The sequence below is a fragment of the Phalacrocorax carbo genome, chromosome 2 (assembly GCF_963921805.1).
Source record: "Phalacrocorax carbo chromosome 2, bPhaCar2.1, whole genome shotgun sequence".
In the NCBI taxonomy this organism is placed as follows: Eukaryota; Metazoa; Chordata; class Aves; order Suliformes; family Phalacrocoracidae; genus Phalacrocorax; species Phalacrocorax carbo.
The window spans coordinates 22811338-22831493 of record NC_087514.1 but is presented as its reverse complement, the minus strand read 5'-3'; the positions used below and the strand labels follow the sequence as shown (position 1 = coordinate 22831493).

At 38.9% G+C, this 20156-nt stretch overlaps 1 protein-coding gene across 1 annotated transcript in view; it reads left to right on the top strand.

The window, feature by feature from the left end:
- Positions 1 to 17720, top strand: part of DCAF13 (DDB1 and CUL4 associated factor 13) — a 29223-nt gene extending 11503 nt beyond the window's left edge. Inside the window, exons 7-11 of the mRNA XM_064442259.1 lie at positions 64 to 146; positions 1922 to 2086; positions 6069 to 6204; positions 15712 to 15875; positions 16758 to 17720. Coding sequence (XP_064298329.1) covers positions 64 to 146; positions 1922 to 2086; positions 6069 to 6204; positions 15712 to 15875; positions 16758 to 16845 — 636 coding nt within the window. The 3' untranslated portion in view covers positions 16846 to 17720. The remainder of the gene's footprint in view (positions 1 to 63; positions 147 to 1921; positions 2087 to 6068; positions 6205 to 15711; positions 15876 to 16757) is intronic.
- Positions 17721 to 20156: the final 2436 nt, after the last annotated feature.

The following is a 20156-nucleotide window of genomic DNA, read 5'->3' as shown; positions in this document are numbered from 1 at the left end:
GAAGTTTTAAATTATAACGAGTGTTTGCCTATAACAAGGTAGCAATGTGTAAATATCTTTCAGGTTATCTTGAACATGAGGACAAATACACTGTGTTGGAACCCCATGGAAGCTTTCATTTTTACTGCAGCAAATGAAGATTACAAGTAAGTGTGACATTGCTTTTTGAGAATCCCGATTGTTACGTTTTTAATCTATATATTGTTGATTTATCATCGTGCTAAAATAAATTTTTAAAAAAACTACTTAAACTCTAAATTTGAATCACTTTTGAGCCTCACTGATTTTAAAAGAAATGAGTTGATAGTAGACTACCTCTTCCTCTGTCTTTTAGTACCTTGGGTGAAAAAAAGCAATGTAACTTAGAAAAAATGCAGCTGACCCAATGCAATGTAACTTGCACAGGCCCTGGAAAATAAGTTCTGTCAGTCCACTCTGAGACAATATAAGTGTTTATGCTCTTGCCAGCTCTTGTGAAGCTTGATATATTGTACTGATCAGCTATTTTGATGAGAACATTTCTTAAAAAAAAAAATCTTCTGTGAAACAGCTCCAGAAGCTGCAATACTTATCCTTTCAATGTCTCAGAGCAGTTTTTTAGTTTTGAACAATACTATTCATGTGAACGGCTAATCTGATATTGAAGAAGCTGTCTCTTCAAAACTAGGCCACTGCAAAATGTGCTCCATATCCTTTTTTCCAGGAAGTCAGTGATCTAACAATAGATCACTGTTTTCTTCTAGAACATTGGAATTTTATCACTTATCTTAAGGCTGTTTTTCCAAGGAAACGGAATCTGGCCCAGACCTTGAAAGTGGGTCTTGTATCTAATGTACTGCTTTTCACCTATTTTGATTATCGTATGGTAAGGCTACCAGGCTACCTAATCTGTTTGTTTATGTCTCCACCTGCCCTGCCTGCTAAACTAAAAATGGCAGCTGTTACTGTCAGAGGCACCTGTCCTCTTGCAAACTAAAGCAATTAGTATAAGCAAAATGGCAAATGCATATATGAACAATGCAGACACCAGTGTTAGCTGATTATATGGAGTAGTGGTTTTGAATATGACGCTAGCATACTTTTTTGGGGGGGGATTTAGAAGGAAAAGCAATAGTATATCTTAAGTAGGTTTCATTAAATGCTTTGTCTGTAAAGCATCTTTGCTTATTGGCACTAGGCAATTTAAGGATCTACTCAGTTGTTATGCCTTGCCTTTGTATGAGTGGGCTTGTTGATTCAAAGGGAGGACAGGTAGACATCACCTGAGCTTTGAAGTGCTTAAGAGCAAATAGGCTGGGCCCAGCAGCTGTTTATTTTTAATGTAATGCTTTTCTACAGATAGTGTGCTCTGCTGAACTAGTATCTCCATGTATTGAAGGACCAAGCTTTCCTTGGACTCCTACGTTGTCTGGCCTAAAGACAATTAGGCAGTAGGAAAAGGTGCCAACTGAATGGGAATGTCACAGTAGATGCTGAATTACTAGGTGTTTCCAATAGGGGAATATCTAGAAACCTTGCAGAGTTGATAGGCTTCAGAGTAAAGTTTCAGAGATGCTTGTCCAAGTTCAGGTTATATACTTCTATCTGAAGAGAGAAGGACAGTGTAGTGGTTGGAGAAGTAGGTTTGGCCAGTGACCCATGAGCAGATGACGAAGGGAATAGTTCTTTGCTCTTTGACAGTGAGTAAGAAACCTAGGTCTGATTCAACAACTAAAGCCTCTAGTTAATAAACTTTTTTCCAAGCCCTAAACAGTTCATCATTCTTTCTTTTAATGTATTATAAGCAATTTTAAAGAGTTCCCCCTGCATTATGGATCTGTCCTTAAGTGGGGTTTATGTATGATTGAAGTAGCTGTTCAGCAAAAATGTACTATTTATGTAGGAGTTAATATCTTAAGCTGTTGGTATATTTATTTTAAAGCTTATATACTTTCGATATGCGCTTTCTTGAATCACCCGTGATGGTGCATATGGATCACGTGTCTGCTGTTCTTGATGTGGATTATTCACCCACTGGGAAAGAATTTGTCTCTGCCAGCTTTGATAAGTCTGTCCGCATTTTTCCTGTAGACAAAGGTCACAGCAGGTGAGTGATTTTACACCTTTATTTCTTGCTGTCATTCATTCCAGTGACCTTGCTCCCTAGTCCTCAAAATTCTTAACTCATTCATTAACATCTTCACTGGGGCATTCACTTCCTGTGAATGTTAATCTTGTTCTGTATATACCTTGAGATCGGCAAGTCGTGTAGTTGACAGATGATTCTGGAGTATGTATTAGAGTAGAACTTCTACTTAATGGATAGCAGTACTTATGCAGTTTTGGATTAAAATTACAGTGGATAATTGTTCTTGGATGTACTCATTTGTATTTTACCCAGATGAATCCCATCTTATTTCTCTATATATGTATCTTTAATGCTTTTAAGTCACTTTGTACTGTATCTGTCACCACTTAAGTTTGCAGTGCCTTACAATTCCCAATTGTAGCATTGGTAAGAGTGGCTGGAGAGCTGCCTGGCGGAGAAGAACCTGGGGGTGTTGGTTGACAGCCGGCTGAACGTGAGCCAGCAGTGTGCCCAGGTGGCCAAGGTGGCCAACAGCATCCTGGCTTGTATCAGGAATAGTGTGTCCAGCAGGAGCAGGGAAGTGGTCAAGGCCCCTGTACTTGGCACTGGTGAGGCCGCACCTTGAATATTGTGTTCAGTTTTGGGCCCCTCAGTACAAGAGGGGCATTGAGTTGCTGGAGCATGTCCAGAGAAGGGCAGTGAAGGGTCTGGAGAACAAGCGGCTGAGGGATCTGGGGTTGTTTAGTCTGGAGAAGAGGAGGCTGAGGGGAGACCTTATCGCTCTCTAGAACTACCTGAAAGGAGGTTGTAGTGTGGTGGGTGTTGGTCTCTTCTCCCAAGTTACTAGTGATAGGACAAGAAGAAATGGCCTCAAGTTCTGTCAGGGGAGGTTTAGATTGGATATTAGGAGAAATTTCTTTGAATAAAGAGTGGTCAGGCATTGGAAGAAGCTGCCCAGAGAGGTGGTGGAGTCACCATCCCTGGAGGTGTTCAAAAAATGTGTAGACATGGCACTTCAGGGCATGGTTTAGGAGACCTGGTGATATTGGGTTGATGGTTGGACTTGATGATCCTAGAGGTCTCTTCCAACCTAAATGATTCTATGATTCTATGGGCTGCCTTCATCCTGTACAGATGATGGCTAAAAACGTTACGTGAAAAGCATAGTTGTATGAATTCCTGAGGATCAGTTTGGGACACTTTTGTGGTCTGTTTCAGTATGCTTATTACCTTTTGTTCTTATTTTGTTAACCAGGTTTTGATTCATATGGCAATGCTTTGAATACAGTTGACTTTGAATTAGTTTTTCATGTGAGATTTCATAAGGCAGCGTATTAAATATCTTGCTGAAGTTCAGATTGGATCTACTGTGTCTCCATTATTTATTTTTTTTTCCAGTTTGAAAATGAAGCAAGTTATCAGATTTGTCTGGTATCACTTGTTCTTCATAAACTTACCTTCATTATTCTCTGTTGTCATTCTTCCTCTTTTTTCTTTTTTCTTAACTTCAGATTAATTCTAGTCGCCTTCTTCTCTCCAACCTCGGCCTACCAAAAAGTTGCTACTAGGTCAAGTTCTAGGTGGTTTGCGGGGTGGAAGTGTTGAAATATTGATTGGGGAAGAGTATATTTTTATTATTGATTGATGCAGTTATGCATGCATTTATTCAGAGTAACTGTACATTCCTACACTGCATTAAAGATTGAGAGGGGATGTTTATATTTTCCTTTATGTCTAATCTACAGGTAGTTTTCATTTTCTTCTTGTCTCGCAATAATATTTTAAATGTAATTAGGTATTGCAGTTCTTTTGTGGGCTGCTTGTTTTTCTTTTTTTAATTCTTCTATTATTAAACAATGTGGTTAGCAGCTCCTGTGTTCAACAGATTTTCCTTTCTATGGAATAGTAATGTTCACAGAAGTGGTCATATGCAAAGTTAAAGCACATCATTGAGGGGAAGTTTGCAGACCCTGTAATGCAACCGTGAAAAGCTTTATTCCACTTTACAGCAGGTTGTTGCCAAGGCCCATGGAAGGAATTTTCTGCTTTTTCCCTCCTTTTTTCCTCTTCTGTGTGGTGATAGCCATATATCTAGTGAGGAAAAACCTGACAAATGAAGAAATTAGTCTCATATAAACTGAGTAGGGCATTCTGGGACACTTAAAATTCTTCAGAAGCTGGGCTTTTTCAAAATTGTACAGCTGATGTTAATTCCATGGAATGGAGGAGAGTCTCCACATGGAATATATGATCCCACTTGGAAAACTGCTATTGCAAACAAGGATCCTGATGGTATTCCACTTTTGACTTCTGATCTCCAGCCAATCTGAAAAACTCCTAACTTCCATTGCTTTCCATTTTATTTTAAAATGAGAATTTAAATTATGAAATTGATTAAATCTAACAAATAAGATTTATTATGAAATTGATTAAATTTAGTAAATTCTTGGTAAACAGAACTGGATGTCTGTGCAAATTTTTTAAATGACAGATCCAGGTAATTTGGCCATGGTTTGTGTTTTTCCTTTCCCAGATAATGATATTTAATAACTTGTGATGACAGTAGCAGGAGAGGCAAAGGCTGAAGATTCAGAGTAAGGAAAAGAAAGGTGCTTAGTTCCCCAAAGGTTGGTGCAGAAGAGCTTTGTTATTGATCCAAATAGAAAAAATGAAAGTAAACAGAGAAATGCTTATGCAAATGTGTATGTGCACACACGCTATTATACATCAACATCTGTAAAAATCTGATGTGAGTATTAATGTTTTCTGAAGCTACTCATGCTCGGTCTTCCATGTGGTTGTTCTTGTAGGGTGCCACTTGAGTGTAAATTACAAGAGGTGGTTAAGCTTATTAAAGCTTATTTGAGGTGATATATTGATTACTTTCATTTTTATCACAACCCCTCCAGCTCAATCCAGTCTAGTTTTTCCATGGCTCTTGAACAGGTGGTGCTTCCATATTTCCTTTCCATTACTACTTGGATTTTACTTGTAGAAATACCTAGGTAGAAGAAAGAGGATGGTCTATAAGCTGCAGTGCGTGACTGATATACCAAAGAAGTGGGTATTAGTGGACAATAAATAGGCCTTACTTATTCTTCACCTTTAGAATGCTAATAAATAATCAAAATTATCAGAAAAGTGTACTTAGTCGTGTATTTTTGTAGCAGAAATAAAAGAATAACTATAATATTGTTCTGCTTGTTTAGTACAATGAAAATTAGGTAAGAGTTTCACTTAAGTATTGGTTTAAATGTAACGTAGAAACATTTTTCAGCAGGTTGTTGAGCAGGAGTCTGATCAGCAGAAATTAAATGTAGTTTGTGTGTTAATAGTCACACAACTGTTCTGAATCCTTTTTTGCTAGCTGATATTTCTTGTTGAGTTCTTGTTTGCAGTACTGGGGACTGAGTTTTTAGGGGTTTAAAATTTTCCTTAAGAGTCTTTTAGACCATTATAAGGAAATCCATTTGTGGGGAAAAGAGGGAAATAGCAATGAAGAGTAGCTAATCCATTGCCACGTCGTAAGTAGACAGCTGGAGGTGTTTATTTACTGTTCTCTTTCTTGTTCATAATGGTGGTGTCAGATTCTTTGGCACCTATTCCTCTGCAGTCCCATTCTGTAATGCTTGATTCATGTAACAGCATATTAATTAAAATTATTTTGGGAACAGTATGCATATCATATTGTATACCCACGGCCTGTTTTGCAAAAAGAATTATTCTTTAGCTGTTTACTGAACTGCTTTCATAAAAATTAATTTCACAAGCATCTTATCCTAGGTGGTCCTTTATCAGTCTAACCATCACACTTTATTTGAATATCTATATATAGATGTAAGATCAGCACACTGTTTAAAAAAAAGTAAGATTTTTAAAAACAGCAACAAAATACAAAAAATAATTTTTGCCCTGAACAGAATGCTTTCTGCTCTTTGGAAGGTGATGCTGGTGGGAAAACTGAGGATACATAATTTAAAAATATTTCTCTTTGCTTCAGGGAGGTGTATCATACAAAACGAATGCAGCACGTCATCACTGTAAAATGGACTTCAGATAACAAATACATTCTATGTGGCTCAGATGAGATGAATATTCGTCTGTGGAAAGCTAATGCTTCTGAAAAACTGGGAGTGGTAAGAGTTCACTTATGCTTTTTATTAAGACAAGATGTCTGGGGTTTGTTATTACAACTGGTTAGCCTATTCAACTTCTAAAATCTTGTTTCTAAAGGGAAAATGCAAAATTGTAGTTTGACTTTTGTATTTAATTTTAAAACTGACATGCGCAGTATGGCTCATTGATTTTACTACAGCTTATAATAATAAAATTACATGCCTTGTTGTTGCTACACAAAGTGACCTTTTTTGGTCTTGTTTAATGTTAACAATAATAATCAGTTCTAACTAAACTAGATTAGAGTTTTTTACCTGGGTGCTACAGGGGAGAATTAATCTCTTTGCACTAGGGAAAAAGCAATAAATTCTGGTTTGCTGTACCTAAGTCATTCTACTGAAGCTTAGGGTTACTACTTTTAAAAACTTGGACTGGCATGCGACTAGTTGATGAGCAGTTCATACCATGGTAATCACATGTGTTGTAAAGTAGGCCATTTGCACCAATGCATAACTGAGATTGTCATTAACCTGTGTAACTCTTGGATACCAAGTGGGCAAACTAGTGTGGTGTCCGAAGTCCATTTAATTCCATGTAAGTCTGTTGGGTTGAAGCATTCCTAGTAGGAACAGACATTAGTCTAATGAGATGCACGTTTTTTCAGTTACACTTGTTCAACTGTTTATGTATAGACAAAGCCAAATGTTTTATTACAGTTACCACTTGCATATATTCATCTGCACAGTTGTATTAAAGTATTGAATGACTTTGGAGAATGAATTTGACACTTGGTCTGCTGGGAGTAATCCCTTTTACGTACCTTTATATTGTTATAGTATTCTGGAGGTGCTTACATTGCTTTTTCTGAGCTTGTCAGCGTAGCTGTCAAATAATGCTTGGGGGAATTTCTATTTGATCATGTGAAAGATTGAGGGAGGAAGAAAAGGAAGCTGTAATTCAGGGAAGAATATCATGTGGTTAACGAGATGAATCTATTGCATTATTATGTCTAGGGCTGCTTGTGGCTACCTGAAGCTCCATCAAGTTACAGTATCTGCGTAGGAGAGAGGTGGCAGGAGAACGGGAGTGGTACTTAGGTACTTACTTAGGGCTACACTGTTGAATAGGATAGTTCGTGGACCATTGTGCACTGTGAAGCACTGGAGATGGAGTAGCACAGCTAAAGCAACATGTATATCTTTAGCCATGGCCCACCATAGGTATTTGGAAGTCCTGTTTTTTTTTTCTCATCTTTGCTATAGAGATATAGGTTTTAAAAACCCACAACTTTGCAGCCTGTACAGTATTTGTGGTTAAAAACTACTATTTAAGTTGAATTTCTTTAACAGAATAACTCTTCTTCTTTGTTGAGGATGCAATTTTTTTTCTGTTCTGAATTGATTCTTGTGATTTTTCCATGTAGTGCTTCAGTCAAACGTTTAGATATCAGTCCCATACTTGCTAATTGTAAAGACTCTGCAAAGTTCATTATAGACTACTTTTTGCTTTAACTTTTATGTTGAATTTACTTAGACAGCATGGTGTTGGGCAGAAATATTACCTGTTTTCCTGTTGTTGTATCCATATGCTCATGCCAACACCCTTTTCACTTGGTTTTACAGTATTAACTGAAACTTTCTCTTTATTCACTATATTCTTAGTGAGAGAGCTTGCTGTGTCTCTAAGATGTTGTTCTATAACATAATTGTCTGGTATTTTTGACATGCATCTTTACTCTGTGCCCTTTGTGTGAAGGACAAGTGGGTAAAAAGAATGTTGAAAACACCATTTTCATATAGAATGATTCCTAATATTTTCAGGTGGGAAGAGAAAATTCACTCTGACTACTAGATGGCATTGGCTCCTTTTCTTATGAAAGAGTAAGGATACTTGGCTCTGAGAAGTAATAGACAAACCCGACTACTGCATCGTAGAAATATTATGTACCATAAGGACAACTTAGCTATTGTTTAAGTATTCAAAATGTGGAATAGAAAATTATATTTTTCTGTTTACTGTAGTATTTGCATTGGTAAAAACTGTCCATGGATGGGCCTAAAAAAGGCACTACCAATTATAGCTGTTGGGTATTGGATATGGTCTGCACATTAATATTCTTGTGTTCCTTGACCTGACAGTGAATCCTACATGAAATAGCCTGTCCTTTTCTTTCCTGTCTGTAAGTTCAGTGTTGCTGCTTGACATGCCTCTTGGGGGCTGCGTGTATGATTCACTACTTCTGTTGTGTGATCATACAGAATCACAGAATCACAGAATGGTAGGGATTGGAAGGGACCTCTGGAGATCATCTTGTCCAACCCCTCTGCTTGAGCAGGCACACCCAGAGCAGGGGGCACAGGAACGTGTCCAGGCAGGGTTTGAATGTCGCCAGGGAAGGGACTCCACAGCCTCCCTGGGCAGCCTGTTCCACTGCTCTGGCACTCTCACAGTAAAGGAGTTTTTCCTCATACTCAGGTGGAACTTCCTGTGTTCCAACTTGTGCCCATTGTCCCTTGTGCTGTCATTGGGCACCACTGAAAAGAGTCCATTCCCATCGTCCTGACACCCACCCTTTGGATATTTAAAAGTGTTGATAAGATCCCCTGCAGCCTTTCCTCATACGGGAGATGCTCCAATCCCTTGATCATCTTGGTAGCTCTCCGCTGGACTTGCTCAAGCAGTTCCCTGTCCTTCCTAAGCCAGGGAGCCCAGAACTGGACAGAGTACTCCAGATGTGGCCTCAAGAGGGTGGAGCAGAGGGGGAGGATAACCTTCCTTGACCTGCTGGCCACACTCCTTTTAATGCAGCCCAGGATACCATTGGCCTTCTTGGCCACAAGGGCACAGTGCTGCTCATGGCCAATTTGTTGTCCACCAGCACTCCCAGTTCCTTCTCAGCAGAGCTGCTTTCCAGCTTTTGGTGGATGGGGTTGTTCCTCCCCAGGTGCAGGACCTTGCACTTGCTCTTGTTGAATTTCATGAGGTTCCCCTTGGCCCAGCTCTCCAGCCTGTCCAGGTCTCGCTGGATGGCAGCCCAGCCTTCTGGTGTATCAGCCACTCCTCCCAGCTTGGTATCATCAGCGAACTTGCTGAGGTTACACTCTATTCCATCGTTCAGGTCATTGATGAATGTGTTGAACAGGACTGCATCCAGTCCAGACCCCTGGGGAGCACCGCTAGTGACAGGCCTCCAACCAGACTTCGTCCCATTGATCACAACCCTCTGAGTTCTGTTGTTGAGCCAGTTCTCTGTCCACCTCACTATCCACTCATCCAACCCACACTTCCTTAGCTTGGCCATGAGGGTGTTATGGGAGACAGTGTCAAAAGTCTTACTGAAGTCGAGGTAAACATCATCCACTGCTCTCCCTTCATCTACCCAGGCAGTCATGCCATCATAGAAGGCTGTCAGGTTGGTCAAGCATGATCTTCCCTTAGTGAATCCATGCTGACTACTTCTGATAACCTTCTTGTCCTCTACATGCCTGGAGATGACCTCCAGGATGAACTGGTCCATCACCTTTCCAGGGCTGGAGGTGAGGCTGACTGGCCTTTAGTTACCCAGGTCATCTTTCTTGCCCTTTTTGAAGACTGGAGTGACACTGGCTACCTTCCAGTCCTTGGGCACCTCTCCTGTGCTCCATGACCTTTCAAAGATGATGGAGAGTGGTTTAGTAACAGCACCTGCCAGCTCCTTCAGCACTCGTGGGTGCATCCCATTGGGGCCCATAGATTTGAGAGGATTCATTTTGCATAGGCAATCTCTGACTCAGTCCTCCTCAACCAAGGGGAAGTCACCCTTTCTCCAGATTTTCTCTCACCTCTGGGGCAGGGATGCCTGAGGGCCAGCCTTAGTAAAGACCGAAGCAAAGAAGGCATTCAGTAACTCTGCCTTCTCTGCATCCTGTGTCACCAGGGCCCCTTCCTTGTTCAGCAGTGGGCCCACTGTGTCCCCAGTCTTCCTTTTACTGCTGACTTATTTGAAGAAGCCCTATTGCTTTTCCTTTACTTCCTTTGCCAGAATTAGTTGCACGTGGGCCTTGGCTTTGTCGCATCTTTGCATACCCCAACAACATTCCTATATTCCTATACAAATGCAGCTTTTGTAGCATCCATGTGTATAAGGGTTTGTAAGCATTTCTGTCAAAGCTCTTTAACTATCAGCTCCCAAGAGAACTAAGTCAATACCTATCTGTAACACACAGGTCAAGTGGCATGTGGGTGGTTTTGTTTGATCTTTCTGTTTGTTTGTTGGTTTTGGTGTGGGTTTTTTTTTTTTACTATCAGAAATGAAAGTCATCCCATCATTTAGAATACAAAACTTGTCATCTTATCTGAAAAATCCGCCTTGCAGCATCAAAAGACATCTTAAGAAAGCAAAATCATGTAGAAATACATGAACAACTTACAAGGGTCAAAATATGTAGAAAAACTGCTCTTATGTCACATGGATGATGCTAATAAACTTGTAAAGAATTATGTTATAATGAGAAGAGATAATGTTTCACATCCCCAGTGTTGTGTGGAAATGTGCTCAAGCACGATGCTGTTGAAGCCTTGAATTTAGCAAGACACAGAATTTGGATATTAAACTACTAACTGTCTGAAACTGCTATAGTTGTTAAAAAAAATTTTTTTAGAAGCACTATGAAACTTCATTTTTCAGATGTTGAGAGAATAATTGTTGCTAATAGGACTTAAGAGTGGAATCTCTGTGGCTCATCACTTCTTGGATATACCTTGGAAATGTTGCTTGGATTCAGGCAACTGTGCCATCCTTGTTCGATCCAGTCTGGTAGTTCCTGTGATTCTTTACATTGCAACTGTTAATGGCTGTTTATCAGGTTCCACTGTTTTTTTTAGTACCTGCTTTTTCTTTTTCTCTTTTTCAGAGGATTAGTGTTCTTATCTTCATAGACATGTGCTTGTTCATTCTATAAATGTCCAGTTCTTCCATAGTCAGTGGCTATTTTTTGAACATTTTGAATATTCAAAGCTGAACATTCAGTAATTCTGTCGGAAGTGTCAGAATATGTCTTAAATGCTTACTTGCTTGGTCTGCTATTTTTCTTCGCTGAGAAGATTTGACTGAATGACTCATCCAAAGGTCACTGTAGTTCTGATATAATGCTAACATCTTGTAATACATTGTATTTTAAGATGGATATATTTGGGTTGGGGTGGATGGAAACCAGCATCCTGAAAGAGAAATAAAAGTGGTAATCAAACATACTTTTTTTCCTTTGGCAAGTACTGAGTCGTAACTTGGTTTTAGTGTTGCTGGGTTCCAAGGAAGTTGTAGTGAATATATAGTACTTATGTTGTGACTGATGAACATTTATCCAGTTGGAAAGTTGTACTTTCTGAACCGTGGCTACCCTAGCAGTCATTGGTTCTGACATGCATGTTTCTTTTGGTCTTTGATGTATTTGGCATCACACTCACTATTCAAAATCAGTGAAACATTAAAGTAAGAAAAAAGTCTCTGGAGGAGCCAGAGGCATGCTCTGTCTCCACTCCACTGATAATTAAGTCTGCATGGGTTTTACATAGGGCTAACAAAGCCCAATCTCTCTGTTGGAGCTACTGCAGAAGTTGCTTTAAAATAATGAGCAATGTTTAGGTTTTTTATTAAAAGTTGATTAAATAATAAATACTATTTAATAGGACTTAACAGATGTAACTTTTAAAGCAGTAAACATCTAGCTCTGCATGTCAGAAGGAAAAGACTCAATTAAACAAGACTTTTGAGATACTCCAGGCTGTTCAAATGCTGTACATAAAATATGACATGTTAAGTATGTTTGAGGCTCTTGTACCTGTGCTCTTGGAGAGGTCTGGGATTTCTGAAAAGGTAAATGACTGGCTGTTGAGGAAAAGAGGAAAATGGAGCCTCGCCTGGGTGAAAAGTCTGGAAAAGCTGCACTAACAGAGTAGATTTCAGTTAATAGAGTAAAATTAATGGAAGTAATACAAAGAAAGGGATAGGTTGGGTTTTTTGAATTGTAGTGAAAGCAATGAATCATCAATGAAACTTCAGAAAGTTGTGTTGTTCTTCAATCTATGGAAACATTAATAAACCTACACCTGCAGTTCTTAGAGTGTAAATGCTTGGTAATGTTACTTCTGTGAGTAACAGCTGCAAAATTTGGCTGTTACATTTCCAAAGTAGGTAAGAATTAAAACAGACCACTGGACAACTGAAGAAGAAAACTTTGCTTAGGAATGATTTGTATTTCAGTAAGTGTGAAAATAGTGTAACAGTAGTGGAGCAGAGGTTTGCTGCTTTCTTACAAGATGCAGAAACAACAGCTTTTGAGTAAGGACCAAAAAAGACAGGAGAAAATGCAGTTACAAGTCTTGGTTTTGATCTAGCAAAGTGCATTAGTGGGAGCGCATCAGAACTGTTTAAGTAATTGTACATTCTTTCAGTCTGCTTCTAGTATACAGTTCCATTTTGTGAGATACACTGATAATCAGTACCAGATACTGTGTGGCATGGCATTCTTTTCATAGTGATTTTGGGTTTGTGCACATGTAACTTCATCCCTTTAGATATGATCTTGTGCTCTTAACATCTACATTACCTTTCTTTTCTTTGTCATCCATGTAGATGTAAAGAAGCTGTTAAGTTTTTGGTCCAAGGAAACAATGAGTAATAAACTTTATGGCGATGAAACTGGAAAGCTGTTTTCAGCAGGACAATGGAAAAAATTAAATAAAGACAAGCTCTAGTGTAGAAAATTGCTAGGATACCTTTGCATTTTAAAAATATGTTGTACCTATGCTCTGTCTGCCCAACCTAGAAGGGAAACGTGGACAGGATAGATAAACAGCCATTTCGTATTCTCATGCTGAATTCTAGGAGTCTAATAGTGTGAAGTTTTAAATACTGCACAGTACAAATACAGCCCTCTTTGGAAGAATAATTTTTTTGTTAAAGGTGGTTTTAGCTCTTCAGTCACGTCTGTGGAAAAATGCTTACCTTCCTTCTGCTTAGATGGGAAAAACAACCAGCCTCTATCATCCGGAGGGAGGAAGGAGGCATAGGCAGTTTACTTGAAGATGCATTTTCCTATGCTGACAACTTTGTTGCATTTTAGAGTCCCTTTTCCCTACTTTTTCACTCTAGATACTTCCTGTGAAGTACCGCTGCACTAATGGCACAAACCAGCTGTCTTTCTGCCACATAATTTCTGTTTTCCTCATATAATAAGGAAGTTGCACATTCACCTTTGGAATGTGTGGAAAAAAGGGTCATACATCATCTTTAAGCGTGTCTTCCACTCATGATGTCATATAAATCCTAATGTATTACATCGTAGTGTGTTCTAGTCCCTATAAACAAAATCTCTAATCCTGCTAAATTGTGCTGCATTAACAGCATCTTCTCCAGCTCAAAGCAGAATGGGAAGTAATGCTGTTCTCTTCAGCTGTTTACACTGACCTTTGTAAAATGACTTCCAAGAGAAAGATTGGAATTCAGTGCATTATTGCAGTCTGCTTTCTTAGCTATCTGCTGTCTCATAAATAGACAGAAACTGGTTATTACTGCAGAATTTTCTTTTTCCGTCATGTAGATAGGGTGCACTTAGCACAGCCTGGTGTATGGAGTGTTGGCATTCAGTAGTTAGACCAAAAGTCACCAGCTGTGTGCCTTTCTATAAACCACATTACACATAAAAATGGAATCAGACTCAAACATAACCACCGCTTAATCTATATTAATTTTTAAATAAGATATCCTGGATGATGTATCTTTAATTTACAGATTCACCTCTTGTCTGTAGAATCAGCAAGGTTATACTAAATCAGCAGCAGTTTGTTCTTCTTAAATTAAAGGAAAATCATTGCATTTAATTAAAACAAAAGCTCTCTAATTTGGATTATGTTGGCAGTTTTCTGCAGAGTGGGAACACCTGGGATTTATTGAGAATGAACCAGCTATTTAGGCTGGCTCACTAGAAGGAATTTCAGTAAAGGGCGGCAGGGTGTGTGTGTGTAGTTTTAGTGGGTTAAGATGTCTTATTGTCCCAAAAGAGAAACTCCTTTGCCATATGTTTTATTAATACTTGTTTTCAGACCATTAATTATATTTTTAACCAAAATTATCTGAGTATAATGTTTATTTTGTTAGAATTTACAAATATTCTGACAGAAGTCACTTCTGAATGTGACATCCAGGGTGGAGGAGAAATAGCCAATTGCTGATTTCAAAGGGGGAACAAAGGATGTTTCATAATAATGTAGGTGGAATTTTCAAATTTGTGTGTAATAAAGTTGTTGGTTTTGTTATTGCTTTTTTTTTTTTGTGTTAGTGTCTGAAATTCAGGTTCTGTTTTTTCTTGAGGAAGTTTTGCTTTTAATACTTTAGGTACAAGTAGTAGTGGATGAAATGAATGTGGGAGGGCAAAAGACTTGTGTCACTACTTATTTTAGAATATGAAAGGTTTTTAGGTGTCTGAAATACCAGAATTACAGCGTGCATTTTGGGAGGGAGGGTAGGAAGATGAGGATAGGATTATCCTCTATTAATATGGAAAGAGTTTCTGTTCACGTTAAAAAACACTAAGTGGCTTGGGAGTAAAGAATATTTTTCTATAAAGATTCACTTGCTTCTTTGGTCAAAGTCCAAAAGCTCACTAGACTGAAATGCAGCTGAAATTCCCAGAGATCCAAGCAAATCCAAAATACATAGAAACTGATACCCCTCGTGAAGCAGTGCATGCTTTAAACAAAAACACAGCACACAGTTTTTTTTTCTTTTGATAAATAAGCATTAGGACCAAAGGAAACATGCCTGAAAAAAAATATATCCTCTGCAGGTTAGCTGTCAGGAAAAGGTGTTTCTCACTTTCAATGTTAATGGTGGCTCAGACATAATTTTAAACATGGCTAAAGTTAGTCTTTTGTGGTAATACTAGCTCACCTGTATTGCCTGTGTTTGTGGTACTGAGATATTTTTAGCAGCATGATGAAAGTTGGAACTCCCTGTCTGCCATATAGTCAATCTAATACTTGAAATCTGTTAGGTACACTGCACTCCATTGATCAAGGTGCTGGGTAAGATTTAGGCCAGTTAAAGAGCTGTCTGTAAAGCTGTTCATGAAGGCAATTCATTTATAGCATTTGTACTTACACTGGCTGCTGATGAAAATGCCTGCAAACCTTTTTGTTTCTCAGCGAAAGTTGATCATCATCAGAGGTTAGGAAAGCAGTCAGACTCTGATCAAAGAGGTTTTACTGTCAGCTATTTCTGTTCTCCTTTCTCTACAGCACACTAAAATGTGATTTTCAGGGACTGAATTCAGTTACTTCATTGAACTTTGAAACCTGTGATAATGTTTTGTGTTTGAGCATTGGGGTGTTGTTGAAATTGTAGGGTTTTAATACTTACTTACCCTAATGCTGAAGTGGCTAGAGGGAAGCCATTTGAATTAAAAGTTAAAATTTTGTTTTGTGGAGAAAATCATGACAGTTAAATCCCTGTTCTTTTATAACATGTTTGTCTGTTATTTTCCCAATAGCTTGCACCACGAGAGAAGGCAGCTATGAATTACAATCAGAAGCTGAAGGAGAAGTTCCAGTATCACCCAAAGATCAGGCGCATCGCTCAACACCGTCACTTGCCCAAAAGTATATATTGCCAAATCAAGGAGCAACGTATCATGAGAGAAGCTCGTCGGCGAAAGTATGTCTTCCTCTTCCAGCTTTGTTTTCTCTTGATCTTAATAAAATGCATCACTGCAGTGCTGTAGCAGCACTCTATGGGAGTGTTAGAGCTACAGTATGTGGGAAGAACAAGTATGAACTACTTTAAACATCTGAAGAAGTGATCGTGAACTACTGGATTAATTAACCTTTTCATATAAGGAAAATGCAGACAAATGCCAGTATCCATGAGGACTGGCTGCTTCCCAAAAGTTCACTGAAGAAATGGGAACAAATACGATGTTGGGAGGAGCCGCAGTGCTCTGTGAGGCATGGCATGATGCAACATTGGAATGGAAACACAGTGGGCTGTTCTGGGGATGTGGAGGCTTTTTGGGTGGTGGGTTTAGTTTTTTTGTGGTGGGTTTTTTGTTTGTGTGGGTTTGTGTTGTTTTTTGGTGTGGGTTTTGTTTTTTGGGTTTTGGGTTTGGTTTTTTTTTTTTGGTTAATACCAGACTCCAGAATGAGTGTTTTCCATCACCTGGACCATTGCCATATTTGAATTCCTAGGAGCAGAAGGTGGCATACTTTGTTGTAGCCATTACATTAAGAGTAAAACCAAGAAATGGTGGGTTTTAGTCCTCTTCCTCAGTTGAAAGACTACAAACTTAATAGGATTTGCTGCTAGACATGAAACCCAAGTAAGCTGAGCTCCCGAGAAAAGGCTCCATTAGAAACTTTTCTAAATAACCAACTTTAAAGTTCTTTTTCAAAGGGACTGTCCTTTTCAATTGAGGAATTACGTGGGGGGGGGGGGTTGTGATTGTAGGATATCTCCATTAGTAGCTTAAGGTGGAAGCTAGTATTTTTTAAATCTTTGTGCTGACTACTGAACATCATTTTTCTGTCTTTTTGTTCCTAGGGAACTGAATCGTCGTAAGCACAGCAAACCAGGATCTATGCCACTTGTGTCAGAGAGGAAGAAACATATTGTTGCAGTAGTGAAATAATTGTTTTCACAAGTGCAAAGTGTCACAATGAAAGAAAATATGACTATTGACTATATCCACTGTACAAAATCTGATGGACATTGGTAAGACAGTGTATGGCTCCAGAAGTGTGGCTTTTCTTCCAAGTATACACATGCTCTGATTTCTCAAGTCATTGTCTGCTTTGGGTAGTCATAAGAATTGGCCGTCTAATCTCTTATTGCCACTTGCCTCTCTGATGCTACCGGCCCAACGCTGTGCGTTGCAGTGGAGTTCGACCCTTTTGATATAAGCAGGTAACTTGGTAGCCATTGGAGGATATCTGTAGCTCCATTCCTATTCCTTGGTACCGTTACTACAAAAGAAGGATGAAATCGATTCAGATTTGTCAGAGGCAAAAAAAACTTTGTTCCATATAGAGTTATAAATTCAGTTGTCCTTACGCTGTGTGGGGTTTTTTCGGTTTGTTTTTTATTTTTTAAACAAATCTAATAAAGTAAACAAGTGACCTTAAGCAAATGGACTAGATCTTGATGATTCCAACTGACAAGTAGATGGCATTATACTTACTACAGTGCGAGATATTGTTTTTCTTTTATCCAAAAGGAATTCAACAGGAACATCAGACATCTGTAAACATATTTGTAGTTTTGTTCTGTCTTAACTGTTGTTATATGACTTAACAAAACTTCAGACTGTTGAACTTGCTATACTAATGACATAGCTGAATAAATATCTTTCCTCTTTAGCTTATTTAAAGCTTCTAAAACCTGGGTGAAAGATGACACAAATTCTATAAAACCCAGAAACTTCTTTAGGTGAGATTTATTATAAGCCTTCTATTTTAAGTTTATATTAAAAAAAAAAAAAATAAAAGCTTCACATTTCACAAGGTACCTGTAGTCTGAAGTTCTTTTACTGTTTGTCTGGGAAACGCTCTGCTTCTCTTCCAGTGAGATAGATTTAGCTTTTTACTGAGGATACTAAAGTGATCACAAAACTATTCTGGAATTCATCTAGGTCTTCTAGGCTGAAGGCTTCTCTTGCAGAAATATGAGATATTTCATAATCGTAAGTGTTGCTTAACATTTTCTGTACTAAAGGATTTTTTTAAAGCCTTTGCACTACTATGCGGTCTGTAACTACCCTGCCCCACCTCCCCGAGTTTATGCACACAAAAAATTTATTAACTCTATTAGAATAAAATTCATAGTTTAACTTTTTAATTATTTTAATCTGGAAATCGAGCATTTTGAGCACTTCATGTAGTATCCTTTCTAATATATCTACCAACACTAAGATCCATATGCACTTCTAGTTCTTAATCTTTCACTTGTCTCTTCCAGCACCGGTTGGGCAAGATTCCTGGATCATCATGGCAAAATTATAGCTGTTTGGTGATAAGAGGCCATAATGTATCTTTTACTGTCTGGATCACTTACCTTATGGGGCGATGCAGGAAGAGAAGCAGATCTGAAGAGCTATAAGTAGGATGATGAGAAGCAGTGGAACAGATCAGGGAGTAGACTGATGCTGGCTGTGTGCCTGTTGTACTAATACAGCGCACTCTGTGCCAAATACAGTTTATTTCCTTCCTGAAACACTGAGAAAATTGAGGGAGAATGTGTGGTCCAAAGTATGGCTTGTGACACAGCTGTAGTCAAGTCTTGCATGGTTTGCAAAACCAGACTAGTCTTCTGGAATGTGATTAAAAATTTTCAGCCTTGTCAGTTCAGCTTGAGTTGATGTAGTTGGTTGTTGATTTGTTGAGTCATGATAACCTCTGGTGTGAACAAGCCCTGCTGCTCAGAATTTATTAGCTTTGGTGCAGAACTCTGAATGTAACCAGAGAGCTTTTCAGTTCTGAAGTTAGTTTGGTTACACTGTGGTATTGGTGTGGAGCTCTACTGCATGAGCCACGTCCAGAGGATCCCTCTCTGTTTGAAGACCTTTCAGACAGTCCCCCAAGTGGAGCAACTCAAAGGATAAGGGTTGGCTAAAACTCCTGCTAGAGAGATTGTAACAGCATGCTGAAAAAAGGCCTTTTATACTTAGGAGGGTACTTGGAGGCTGTGTATTTGGATATGAATTCCTTTTCCAAATTCAATGGATCTAGTTTTGTACCAAGATCTTAGTCTTGTCATCAAGTTGGGCACCCTCTTAGCATTCCAGGAGAAAGTCTGTTTTCCAAAATCAAGTCTTCCTATGACTTCTAGAAACATGTTAGTTGTAAAACCAGTTAGGTGTGGGCTGGGGATTTCTGGTTAGAAGTCAGTTGTTCAGATTTTTGCAGGTGGCATTTGCAGTCTGACTGTTCAGAGGATCCCTGGCCATGGATTTGTACGCTGTTGGGCTAGCTGCTGTTGATTTGTCCCTTTTGGAAACACTTACAGTTGGTCTTGAACACTTCTGGTGGCCATCCACCAAAAATATGTAAGCCGCAGTACTCAGAGTAGGGTTTTAAAACTTATTAATTTAAATACAGTAGTTGCTCTGCTTGCAGGAAGTGCTCATACAGGGCTGTCACAGGCCGTCACTGAAATGGCTTAGAAATTACATTAAAGGAGCTGGAGATCTTAATTTTTTTTTTTTTTTAATTTAGTGGTTTCTTTTATTTTTTTCCCTCAGTGATTTGAGAGGTGTAATCAGGCCCCATCTTAATCACCTTAAGGGAATTACCTATATTTATTGAAATAATTATTGGCAAAAAAGAATATGGAAATATGCATCTGCATGATGTATGTATACCCGAGTGTATGTAGATTAAAATCCTTAGCATCACATAAGATACTGAAAATATAAGGAAACTGTTAATGATTGTCTTCAGAGTTTTGGTGTGGCTGATTGAGGGGAGGGGAAAAAAAGGGAGATGGTGGACTATTTTCTAAGCCAAAAGCAGTGCCTAAATAACTGCCACTCAGGTTTCTGAGGTGTATATGGAAAGGGATAAAACTTTTAGACTAACTAAAAAATTTCCACTGGAGTCTTTTGCCAGTGTCCATGTGGGTATTCTCACTTTGTTTGTGGTAGCAGAATCCATGTGGTAGCGGAGGGGCCTTTGGGACCAGGGGGATTTTCCCCCTCCCAATCCAAAGGATCCAGGGCTGCTGTGATTCTATATCCACAAGCCCATCACAATACAAAACAATACCCAGTGTGCACCTACACACAGTACAAACAATAAACACATGGCCAGCCACAAATCAACGTGGGGAGAGCGTGGTGCCTTTACTGGCACCTGTGTAAACACAGGCTGAGCTCAGGTATTACAGTTCCACCTTCTTCCTTCTCTCCGGTGGGCCAGCACTGGAGTCACCTGTGGGGTGTGCATG